General features: G+C 41.1%; 1 protein-coding gene across 3 annotated transcripts in view; it reads left to right on the forward strand.

Moving 5' to 3' along the window:
* Positions 1 to 13,639, forward strand: part of sh3pxd2aa (SH3 and PX domains 2Aa) — a 139,340-nt gene that overhangs the window by 109,687 nt on the left and 16,014 nt on the right. For all 3 annotated transcript variants that reach the window (XM_031284629.2, XM_031284630.2, XM_031284631.2), the window contains 2 exons: positions 2,865 to 2,978; positions 8,744 to 8,827. In XM_031284629.2, coding sequence (XP_031140489.1) covers positions 2,865 to 2,978; positions 8,744 to 8,827 — 198 coding nt within the window. The remainder of the gene's footprint in view (positions 1 to 2,864; positions 2,979 to 8,743; positions 8,828 to 13,639) is intronic.

Here is a 13,639-nt window from a genome sequence, read left to right on the forward strand (position 1 = left end):
GGCGCCCATACTATGGCTTCTTTAACAGCAATCAAAATATTGTTACGGTATTGGTTATTTATGAATGCAAATTATTTCACAATTGACTTAGCAGTAGTTTAAATTATAATCATTGTACAGTAGTTATGAGTATTCATTTATATGAAAAAGAAAATTGGTTGTATTTTCGTTTTTACTTTTCTTTCTATTTTCACCCATCTCTCTAATTCTGTCACTTCTACTGTACTTACACGCACAATCACACTTACATTCAAAACCATACTTAAGACCAGATTGCACACTCTAGACCGAGAGGGTTGCCCATTTAGATCCCCGGGATAGTGGTGAAATTTAGTTAAGGTGTAAGAAACATATAGTACACACCAGCTACTATTAGAAGTGCCCACAAGCAAGGCATTGAACTACTTTGTTTGGTGGAGCTGCAGTTCCCTCCTAAAGATATTCATTCACACTGCACTGTTGGAAATACAGATATGTCTATCATCAACTTTCCATGGTAAAAAGTAAAATGCTGTGATAAAGGCAGAGTGACCTGTCATGCCAGCTTGCACTGTACTGTACTGGAAGAATAAGTCATCCAATGGGTTCTAGCTAGAGATGGCCCGATACCATTTTTTGCTTCCCGATACCGATTCTGATACCTGAACTTGCGTATCGGCCGATACCGAGTACCGATCCAATACCAGTGTGTCATATATTTGATTATGTTTTAACAACTGTATACTACTATCCCTGTATAGATGTGATATGATTTCTATCTTTGTTGTTGGTCTGGCTCAGGTTAAACTCTTTGTGAAACATGAACAAATTCAAACAATGAATGGCACAGAATTTTCTTTTTTTATCCACTTTGACAGTCAGTTATAACGGGAAAAGAACATAAATAAACTACTTTAACATAGATTTTCGTTAGGGCTTTATTACGTGGTATCAGATCGGTGCATAAACTCCAGTACTTCCCGATACCAGCGTTTTAGGCAGTATCGGAGCCGATACATCTCTAGTTTTAGCCAGAAGCTAGAGCAACTATAATAAAAGGGTACGGAGGAAGTGAGTAAAGTTTAATTCAAATGAAATGCAACAGTGTGATGTGATACAATGGTATTTAATTAATTCGAGAGTGGAAACCCTTCAGCTTCATGAGACTCCCTTAAGACACAGGATTAGTCAGTCAGTGTGAGAAAGATATGAAGGATAGTGTGGGAAATATAGACAGTCCAGCAAGAGTTCTGAATTCCAGTTTTTCAGTCTGTCGGCCTGTTGGTTGATCCACCACTTTGGTCCAGACTGTAGAGTGTGTCTGAGACACATTCATGATCCCCAGAGGATGGATCCTTATGATTTTGGTGATCCTTTGACTTTTCATCTAGCGCCAGCTGCAGGTCAATTGTATCATTTCTCCAATGAAGCATGTCCACTTCTGCCTGATTATTACAGCATTTGGTATAGACATTCATGGTTCCCAGATTTATCTGATTTATCCTAATGACTCCTAATGACCCTTGGTATTTCTTCAAGCCCTACCACGAGGTTGGCACGTTTTGGTTATGAGTTAAATGTCTCCAAAATTGGATTAACCAACATGGGATTTGGTCCAGATATTCATGTTCTCCTCAGGGTAAATTATAAAAACTTAGGCGAGCCCAAAGTTCATTCATCTATCAAGATTGTGAACATGTTAAACATTATGTCTGCCAAACATTAGCATCTTAACATTATTATCGTTAGCCTTTCACGAAAAAAAGACACCGTTGTGGCTCAGTACACCCTCACAGTACTCTTAGCATGGCTGTAGACTTTTATTCTAGTAGGTTTTTAACATTGTATAACCTTGATTTGTTAACATTAACAAAAACAGCAGAAGTATAACACATTTCCTAATGAGTAATGGTGAAAATTGAAACAAATTCTTCATGCATCAAGTGCTTTTTAAACCTGTGTTGTTGATCTATAATTCACTTCAAGCTCCAACACTTTCCTCTCTCCAGTATTTGTCTTGTCTCTCAGTGTCTGCTTTAGTAATGATGAGAGCTTTCCAAGTAGGTGAAACTTCCGCCTCAGATCTCTCTGCCCGTTGATACAGACAAGACCAACATATTAGATGTACAGTTTTACCAGGGGCGGAGCCAGATGTTCTAAACGTTCGGGGCTCGGTCCAAACCTAGAGGGGTTCAGGGGGCATGCTCCCCTGGGGAGATCTTTTTTCCTATTTAGGCTCATTGAGTCTCAGCTTTCCTCTCAGAACCAAGTTATGCAATTTTAAGTTTATGAACCCCAGTATGCAGAAATATTCAAGTACACCATTGTAGAATGGGAAGAAATAACACATTACAACTGCATGGCATTAGCATAAAAGTGGGCGTGTCTGTAAAGTTGAGACTCGTGTGTACCTATAGAAGCCATTTTCATTTATATTTTTGGAGGTCAGAGATCAAGGGACCCCTTTGAAAATGCCCATGCTTTTTTCCCTCTGGAGCGCCTATGTTTGGAGCGTTATTTAGCCATCTTCCCAACAAGCTAGCCCATAGATACCTGATACCAGTTTATGTTCTAGCTTCTCTGCTGAAAAGATCCAGGGCTTTTAATGAAAACATTTGGGGCTGGAGTCCCAGAAGCCCTGTGTTTTACTAACCATACACAGGCTAAATTGCTGGAATGCAAATGCTGGCTCATCCACAGTCACAGTACATTTGGCTACATTGTAGAGATGAAGATATCCATTGTTTGGTGTAAATCATGACGTCGGAATGATGCTCGCTGTCATCCTTCAGGCCTTGATTATTGGTAGCAATACTAATATGTTTGTCTCTCTCTCTCTTTCCATTACTCTTTCCTCTATCTACCTCCCTCCCTCTCTTCTCTAGGTTGGTGGTTTGTCAGCACAGCAGAGGAGCAGGGCTGGGTGCCGGCCACATACCTGGACTCCCAGAATGTAACTAGAGACGATTTGGATCTGGGCACTTCCAGGACTGGAGAAGGTTAGTGCAGATACACGCACAAACACAACATTATTACATTCATAAAACACAGAAAGACATAAACGTCATTCTGGCCGACTTGTTCTTTGAGAATCGTCTGCGTAGAAAAGGACATGATTTCTCAATAATGGTTTATAGTGGGCGTTTTTTTTTTCTCAATCTAAGAAAGTCCGAGCTCAACACACATACTGTACACACACTTACAAACACACTTCCAGTCACACATTAGGAACCTTAAAGACCACAGTCGCAGCTCCATGGTGAAATGGTACCAGACCGCAGCCAAAGGGTTTGCAATATTTTGGCACCACAGAAAATTCCTTTCAACTCCCCCAGGAGGCTGCAACTCTTGCAGTAGCCTCGTTTTGTTGTGACCCTTTCCTCCCCACTGTTTAGTCTGACTGCTGGGATCCATGCTCCAGCATTTCATCACTGTGTCATCATAAGCCCATTTCTGCTTTTAGACCAAGGGGATCCAATAGAGATAAATAAAGTGCAAACACAGGTATGCTCACAAGCATGCTTAGAAATACATGCAACACACACATACAGTACATTACATTGTTTATCTGCGGCAGTGTGTGGTAATGAAATAGGAATGGTGGGATAGGTTATTATGCTGTATAGTGCCACTGGATAATCTAATAGGCATTTTCTGTCTCTCATTAAAACATACCAGCCTCCATGCTTCACTGTGCACATTCTGCAAGACACATTAAAATAAAAAAACACACTCTGCTAGAATGATGACAGCTCCTGCACAGCTGCCACAGTCACTGTTATTTGCTGTTCTTATTCGTTTCTTGGATTTTTTCCCCACTCGCACACACTCACGTACACACACTTAATATATGTTGTCAGTGCCTGTACCTTTGGAATCTCTTACGAACCTGTATCCTGGGGGTAAAATAACAGCTTCAGGGATATGGAGTGTTGGTTGCCTGAGGACTTTTTTAGTGTTTTAATGGTTTTTTCAATTTTTTTTGCTTCTTTTTTCCCCCAAACGTAATTAGATTTAATTTGGTCTGCTATATAATATTAAATTGGCTGATTAAATTGGCTGATTAAATTAAATTGTTGATTAAACAACTGCATTTCATTACATTTCGTCAGTTATGATAACACTATTTCAAGTAAAGGGCGAAACATACACACTGAATAAAACAACATATGCAAAGCAAATTTGCCCCCAGGTCATTTTTTTCCCCTGTTTTCACCTGGAATACTGTAAGCTAATCACAACAAGTGATGTAGATGTAAGCAGTCACATGACAACATACAGTAACAACAATGGCAGATTGCCTAATTGTTTAGGTCTCGCAGCAGGGCCTTGATGAAGGCCCTACAAATCTGAATGATGTTGGCACTTCACACCCAGTTGGCAGTCAATTGAGAACATATCTTCTTATAGATCAGGGGTGGCGAACCTGTGGCTCTTGAGCCGTATGCGGCTCTTTGCCTGCTCCTGTGAGGCTCTTACTGTGTGGCTGGGGGCTGTGTCATTGGTTGATTGTTTTTAACTTTTCTGAAACATACAGTATTTCAGATAAGTAAAAAAAAAAACACATTTGAATGCATCTGCCAATACTGCCAATACATTTGCCAATTATTTTAAAATGGAAAATAATGCAGCAGAGTTTTGAGGACAGATTCTGCAACCTGAGGAAAAACAGCGGCCACAGATCACCTTCCTCGTTAACCCTTTCACTGCTGAATCCGATTGTTTGAAAGGCGCTTTAGTGACAAATGAGTGAGAGAGTTGCTTCGAGTGGCCACAACCGAGTTCAACCAAGACCTGAAAAGGATTGTGGATAACAAAGACTGTCAGGTTTCCCACTGAGTCAATCTAAGTGAGAAAAAAAACTATGAAAACTGCTATGTATTATGACTGTCATTAGATCTGGAAGACACTGTTGCTGTTGTAAGTGTGGACGTGCATGTGTTGTGTGGCTTTTTGCTATGGTGCGTTTTTTTTTGTGGCTCTTTATACCTAACTGGTTGGCCACCCCTGTTATAGATGAAGTCCACAAGTGCATACTGTACTGGCACCAGAGTGCATGTAGCCTATAGCCTGTGTATTTGAACTATTTACATGGTTAAAAGGCTATTTGTTTATCACAGCTGCAATCTCTGGGGCTTTTACGACAGTAGACAAGATTTATCTAACACTGGGTCTGGGCTGCTTTCTCCCTTACTGACACAAGTTATTTCCACCTGCCATAATGGGTATGGGTGTCTCCAAGACATATTCAAAATGTCTTGCCTTGTCCTGTTGTGCCAAACTTTACATTTGCATCATGTTACATGTAAACTTCAAGCTGTTTATTCATGGCATGGTCTGTGTAATAGTGCCAATTGCACACATCAAAGTCTGATTACAGGTGTTGGGGAGTACTGCATATGTGAAAAAAAAGTTGTATAAAGCCTTTTGTGTCTCCAGAGGGAGCTGCGTGAAATCTGATAAATGTCCTCAAGTGATGTCACTTGAGTTAGCGTCGGTTGTTTCCGAAGACTACAAAGTTTGAAAATATATATAATATATTATCTGGGGTGTGGAGTGTGATCCTCCCAGACCCCTGTAGCCGCTGCTAATCTGATAATGACACACCTGAATCTCCGGCCGAACTGTCAGGGGTCAAGTTGCATTCTGGGTAATGCATAAAAAAAATTAAAATAAAAAAAAGATATCTACTGGACGGTTCTGCTAGTCTAGAAATCTAGACGCACCCTAGCGGCAGCAAATTTAATGTGCAGCCAGGGGGGTCTAGGCACTCTCCGTTGACTTGCGAGCTGGAAAAACCAAACTCTAGTCAGGCCAATCACATCGTGTATAGAGTCGGTGGGCGGGCTTATGGCTGCTGCTGCTGGGAACAGCGGTCTTCTGGAAGACTTGGAGTTAAGCTTTTCTTTGAGAAAAGAACAAAGAACGGCACTGAAGTCATTCTTAAAAAAGGAAGATGTGTTCAGAGTTTTGCTGACCGGATACGGCAAAAGTTTAATCTATGAACTAGCTCTGCTACCTTCTTCGTTGCTCTGCCTGGTTGTAGTGCTATCCTATTTCGTGCAGAGGGAATTTGAAAGATAACCGTTTATCCCGCCCCTCGGATTGAGCCCTGTCAATGGTGAATTCCCAGACCCAACATCTTGACGTGGGTCTGGCTTGTCAAGCTACGGTTCTGCTGCATCGATTTAGATTCCTTTTTTATACTGTCCATTTGAGGAGTGACTTGCTAAATTGGTGGAGTACTCTTTTTATTGCTGAGATCTGGGAACACCACAACATTACTGTCCAACAGGGCAACACACAGGATGCACAGGAAAACTGTGTGTGGATGTAGCCGTTATGTTACACACTCTCATTGCATTTGGTTTTTCGACTATCTTCTCTCTGCTAACCAATGCACTCAAGTGAATGTATGCAGGAAGTGCCTGAGCTCACAACTACACACAAGTACACACACTTTCTTTCCCTTCCATCCCCCCATCACCGATCCCCATTTTCCCATTAGGCCTGGTGTCTTTGTGTTTGCACACATCGTCACTTCTTATTTCTGATCTCCCCCTTTCCCGCTTCCTGTCGTCCCTTACATCTCATTATCTCTGCGTGGTCTGTAACCTAATTCCACTCACAGCTCCGCTCGCTGGAGAGGAACCGACAGGCGCAGCCCGGCCCCTGCTGAAATTACCTCGAAATAACATTTCCCTTTGTGCCTTCCCTTAGCTGATATTTCAATTAGGAGGTCAACGGGAGTTGGGTGATGCTCAGTGGGATGGATGGAAGGCAGACAAGAGTCAAAAGGGAGAGGAAATGACAAGTAGCAGAGGCACACAAAGGGAGATAGGGCAGAAGGAAAGATTGAGAGACAAGAGGGTGAAGAGAGGACAGAAGATGGAGAAGGAATTAGATTACCACAGTAGAAAGAACGATAGATAGAAGATAAGTGATGTTTCCATCTATCCTTCCCCTAATTAATGTGTTTGCTCAGACAATCTGCTAAGATAGGAAAATGACTCATTGTGTTATGACTGAGGCTTTATTTTATACAGACTTTGAACTAATTAACGATTGACGGAGGTCAAGAGTTCAGCACACTGCAGCTAGAAACTGTATAGAGCAATACAATCTATGTTTTGTCTTCCTTTCTTATTGATTATTTTAAGGATAGAAGTTTTTTTGGACTTAATTATAAACAGAAATGACTTGATAAGATGACGGTCGACAGTGTAAATACATACACACACAGACATGGATCTTCACACAACATTGTGCCTAATCAGGTGCTCCAAAGGGAATTCCTCATTTATAGATTTGGTTGGTTGGAATCAACTGAGAAACTGAGGGGGGGGGGTGAAATACTTATTTTCGTAACAATCAAGTATCAAAAACTGAGGAGGACACGCTGTTAGATGCTCTCCTCTCCTACTCTTTCTTCAATGCCTAACGTATGTATCTCTCTCCCTGACCCTGTCTTTCTGCTTGAGCAGCACTGGTTGAAGCCTGAAAATATTGTAAACAAATTAATAACATAACTAATCACACTGGTCGGACTGTTCAGCTCTGTTTCAGACTGATACCTCCGGTTCAGGCTGGTCCTCATCCTCAACACGTGCATTTTTCAGTGTAAGAGTAAAACAATGACATAACATTATTTATAATAAGTTTATTTGATTCACAGCTGCTACATATAGTGTTTTGACCTCAACAACCCAACTGCATTTTACCGCAAACTTGCGACTTTCTAAAGCAGGCACAATCGCTTGTTTGCTAAGAGTCAGGTCGGGACTCCAACATTAACAACATTGTATTCAGAATATGAAATATTTTTATAGCACTTTTTAATGTGTGTGTGTGTGTGTGTGTGTGTGTGTGTAAAGGTGTTCACGAGATACCAACCTTTCGTGAAATTTCGCCAGCCGTCTTCTCTGGTTTTGATGGAGACAGACGCTGTGTGCACGGAGGGGAGGGGCTGTGTATGTATCTGTGTGTGTAGACGCGTGAGCGACAGAGAAGGAGGAGAGCAGGGAAAGGAAATGCAGCTGAACGAATACACTGCGTGTTTTAAATAGCGTTAAAAAAAAAAAAAAAAATAACGAAACGCAATACGTGGCGGCTGGTGTTGATTATATGGCGCTCCGCCACAAATTAGTCTATGTGTGGGGAAACACTGGTCTGTTGTGCCAGTCAGATGTTCAACAAAGCTCCCTAAAAATAGAATAAAACATCATATCATATTAAATTAATATACACTCATATCATAAATATGCACTGAATATTACTACACATCCACCTACTGTATAAATAATGGTGCAGTATAACACGTGGTGGTTAGATATCTATCCTAAATGAATAAGGACGATTGGACCCTCAAATTAATCCTTCATGTGGCTTTTTGATTTTGAATCCATAAACTCCATACTTAAGGGAGTAAAAGTTGTGATTTACGCACGTATTGTATATGTGTATAATAAAAAAAAACTCAAAATGTTTGCTTGTTTTCATCGAACTGCACTTAACTTTGCATTTACCATATCCTTAGCTAAAATACTTACAAAGCCAGCTAATCATTGCAAGAGATGGTCTACTGGCTTCAGACTTGACATACAGCCGTTGTTTATTTGCCATTGTCCCTTGGAAACTATTGTGGTGTCGTTAACAACAGCAGCTTCTTTTTTTTGCCTTTGTTCACGTTGCTAATCTATGCTTCTTACACTAACTCCACATCTATTTGTTTGTTTTCTTTTTGGTTGCTCCTCATCATCATCAGTTACTAAGAGACGCAAGGCGCATCTGAAGAGGCTGGACCGCCGCTGGACCCTCGGGGGTATAGTCAACCGCCAGCAGAGCAGAGGTGAACATAAAGACAGCGTGCACACACACACACACACACACACACACACACACACACACACACACACACACACACACACAGCACAGCACAGCACAGCACATGAATATGGAAGACAGTACAGGGGCTATAATTGTAAAAATTACAGTAAATGTATACATATCCCACACGGATGGGCCTGCACATGCATACAACAATACAAATCTACAAAGCCACAAGGAATCAGACGCTGAGTCATTGTCTCTCTCCAGATAGCAGCGCAAAGCAGCTCATGCATATGGACACATACACATATAGTGCATAATTATTAGCATGTATGCATATACCGCAGATGCATTCATAGATGAAAGCACCTGCATTTTTTTGTGTTCGTTGATTCTTGGGAAGATTATGTGTGGCAAAACAATCTCAACTCAAAGGTCCACTTACTAGCTATTTCTGAGTTTACATCTTACTAGGGATGTAACGATGCATCTTGAATCAGTTAAAAAGCGATGTAAATGTGTAAAGATTACAACAGGTTCAGAAAAAAAATTAATCGCGATGCAGGGGCGTAATTTCCTTTTGATTGAAGTGACTAGTTTATTTATTTTAAGAGATTTAATTTCTGTTTATTTTGTTATTTGGGATTTGTTTTAAAAATCTAATTATAAAATCTTTTATTTAAATTTTGTCATTTAAAATACAATTTCAGTTGCACTTTTGATAAGAGGACACATGTTGTTTTGTACAGTTTATATTATTAAAGTAATTGTTCAGTCATTTGTCTGCAGCTCATTCTGTTAAAAAAAATCATGAGAAAATCGTATCGCAAACTTTAAATCGTGAATCGTATCGAATTGTGAGTTAAAGCGTAACTCTCGCCAAAATGCAACCTAGGGTCTTTTTGTGAATGTACCCAAGTCAAACTTTCGTTTAAAAGCATATTTAGGACGGAAGCGCCACTTTTAAGATTTACCGTATTTTCATTTTTTGGTCAAATGGCCTTTTGAATGGGAGTGTTAGGGGCACTTTTATGCTAGCCTCAAAATCGCTATTTTTAAAACACTAAGAAGGCTCGACACAACATGAGACTTTGCTCGAAGTATCACCAGGGGCTCTACACATGAACTCCAGCACTGAGAACATTGTTTGTGTACACAGAGTTTACTAAAAATAAAGGTTTTGAACAACTCACCATAGCTCTTGTTGTTTCCGGCTGCTACCACCTCGGCAGTCAAAACGAGTCGATATCAAAACAAGTAGCCACAGATTTAGTATATCCCTTGTGCACCGGTGTAGATAAGGTGTAGAGCCCCTGGTGATACTTCGAGCAAAGTCTCATGTTATGTCGAGCCTTCTTAGTATTTTAAAAATAGCTATTTTGAGGCTAGCATAAAAGTGCCCCTATTACTCCCATTCAAAAGGCCATTTGACCGAAAAACGAAAATACGATACATCTTAAAAGTGGCGCTTCCGTCCTAAATATGCTTTTAAATGAAAGTTTGACTCGGGTACATTCACAAAAAGACCCTAGGTTGCATTTTGGCGAGAGTTACGCTTTAAGTGTATCGTTACATCCCTACATCTTACAGGTTCATCAGGGAATAGCACTGGCTCAGGTGTCATTACATGACCAATTGACATGTAATGACCAATGACAACGTTAGCTACTTTGTAAGCTCATTGTTTTTATCATAAAAGTGCAAGATACAACGTAGATAATTGTAATATCAGAACTAGAGGATGGATACCCGAACCAAGCCGGGCCGGGCCGGGCCGGGCCGGGCCGGGTTCGGACAGATATTTAAAAATGATGTTCGGGTTCGGTCAGGCTCGGTCACATCAGCGCGATAAGGCATTGAACATTTTAAATTTAAAAAAGCTTATTATGTAGGTGCGCGCCTGTGTAGTCGTGCGCTTGTTGCCCCGTGTGTGCTGATGCGCTCATCTATTGACATTTCCAAATGCCTTCCTACAGTTGCTTAATAAAAGCGGGCTTTCCACACAAACAAACATACATGTGTCATTAGTATGAGAAAAAAACCAAGATTTTAACTGCGTCGGGCTCAGGTCGGGCTCGGACATAAATATCTTAATGCCTGTCGGACGTGGGCTGGGCTCGGACACAAAAATGCGGCCTGATCCTCACTCTAATCAGAACGAATAAAGTTAAAACAAGACACGATAACAAGATAATAAGTGTCTGAAATGTACTCATCCACACATATAGTACACACCTTCCCCACAAATGGCCCCACTCCCCTGCACTCTCACATAGTTTGCGGCCAACAACAACTGGCCTTGAGTATCTACCGGGATCAGCACATTGGGTGGCCATGAGTCAGCTCAGACAGTGAAATCTCAAATCTCCATCAAACTTGGAACGCTCTTCAGCTCACACAGAGCAGCAAAATAATTGGACTGCCTTAAACAGATTTGGATAATTAAGGCTATTCGGCTCTCACAACACAAACTCATCAACCTTGATGGCCACTGAGCCATGTGAACATAAATGATTGTATAACAGTGTTGCTGCTTAATTAAAGCAAACTTCCTTAGATTTAAAATGCTGTTAGGGGTTTTGCATTTTGCTTGTAAATATTTAAAAATAGACAAACATGAAGATGTTCTTGCACTGTAGCATTTGGCAAGTCATCTGTGGTCTTGCCGAGTCACTTTTGCTTCAGTGCTGAAAGAGAGACATGAGTCTATGTCTGAAAAAACACGCAGTCACTTCTCTTGGGGGCGAGTGGCGCTTTATAATGCAAACTTTTCTCAGTCTGTCAATTAGGCACTTGTCTGGTTCCAGGCTTAGTCAGGGCTTCAAACAGACGCTATGTAGTTATAATTTGTTTATGGAAGCTGTTCCTGGACCTGTGCAACCTCCGTAAAACACTCTTTGTTTGTCATCATCAGGGGCGGGGCTAGAAGGTTGCACAAGGGGGCCCCCCCCCCCCCCCCCCCCCCAAATCCATTGGGCTACAGTGCTGTCAATCTGACAATTGTGATTTCCATTGGCTCAGGGTACTGTCACTTGGTTGCCTGTTCTGCCAATATTCCCAGCCCTTGTCACAAGACCAATTAATGTTTCCATGATGACTATCCAAAATTCTGATACCATGGAACTAGAACTGGAATTGTTTTCTTAAAAAGTGGCGGACTGAGCACATGAGAAAATGTATGTAATATAAAATGTAATATTTCTTCTGTTTCTAAGCAGATTTTCTATGCTGTATTTTAATAACATGCCCCCCCCATCATAGTATAGCATGGCTGGACTGGCTTGTGTTACCACCTTCCTCCAGACCAGCGGGCAATGGGGCTTTAGTGATTAATCAGAGGAGACTGAATACAGGGCAAACTCTCGCCGAATGTATGTGCACTCCTTCTAAAAAATACACACACTGACATACAGGAAATATTCTTCTATAGTCAGCAGCCTCAGGCAGTTGATGCAAGGTAAGTTACACACACGGCCACATACCCATGGTGTTAATCCTTTTTGGTTTTGTGGGGAAGAATAGCGGTAGACAGAGGGACATTACTCATTAATTCCCCCCGAAACAGCTTATTTTAGGAATTCAAACTGGCAACCTTCTTGTCACAAGTCTGAATAGAAATATTAAAGGGTCACTGTTCACAGTATATCGTCATTAATGGAATGGAATCAAAGCATATGAAGCTATGGCAGGTTAGGGGAACAGTGTTACCCAGGTCTGCAGGAATGTTACCTAACTAGATCTGTCTCCCAGAACAGTGAGGCTTGGCCCGAATGAGCCGGTGGAAAGTGTGAAAGTGGGACAGCAGCCCAATCTGCCATTCTGGTTTTAATCACACAGACCTCAACCTCTGTAGAGAGTGGATGAGTCACCCGGCTGTTTGTCGCCACCAGAGAATGAAACACGTTCGACACTTTTGGTTCATGTTCTTGAACTCCAGCACTTATTTTTGCTTTTTACTTTTTTAGGTTAGCGGTACTATATCAGGTCACATATTTCATATATCTTTTGCCTATATATCTATTTGTTTTGTACAGTGCGATGGCTCTTTGATTGTTTAAGCAATATTTGTGTAGACTTGAACATACGTATTACTTTCTTCAAAATACAAATGTTTAAAGTCAATGCCATGCGAGGCTGGATTTCCAACTGAGCAAAGCAGGAAACTGACCCCAGATTTCTAGGGGTCCTGAAGGCTCCAGGCTTAACAGACATTGCAACCAAAAAAGATGATCCTTGAAGATCCCTGTGCCTAAATCTAGTTTCGAGACATGCATGACTATATTGTATATTAATATGTTTCTGGGCCCCCATTAATGGTGGCTAAATAGGGGGCAAGCAGCTGATCTTGGCCCTGGGGCTCCCTAGCTGGTGAATGTGTTCATGCTGCCATGGAGCGATGTCTTTTCTGTCATCATGTCTTGTATACCAAAGTTACATACTCCTATTGAAAATCAGTGCAAACATGCAGACTACTTAGGCATTCGCAGGGCACAGCTAACTTGCAATGTTTACAGTCAATCGCTATGCCTGTTAGCATGACTTAGCATTGCTAATGTTATTACAGGCCACCAGAAATGCTAATTATTGTCATGGTGGCCAAATCCGGAAACCTTTTGGCCAAGGTTTGATGCAGTTACCAGTTTCAGCAAATGTGTTTAGCTGAAAGGCACTTGATCTGAATATAAAATACATCATTGGGTATTTTACCGTTGACTTTTGGCCCTCAAACGGCCAAAAATACGACAATTAGTTTGATTGTCGAAGTACTGGAGGGTATTGCTGCTACATAGCCAGTAGCTCTTTTTCCACCATCAAAAATAGTCTCACAATG

The sequence above is a fragment of the Sander lucioperca genome, chromosome 4, assembly GCF_008315115.2.
Source record: "Sander lucioperca isolate FBNREF2018 chromosome 4, SLUC_FBN_1.2, whole genome shotgun sequence".
NCBI lineage: Eukaryota > Metazoa > Chordata > Actinopteri > Perciformes > Percidae > Sander > Sander lucioperca.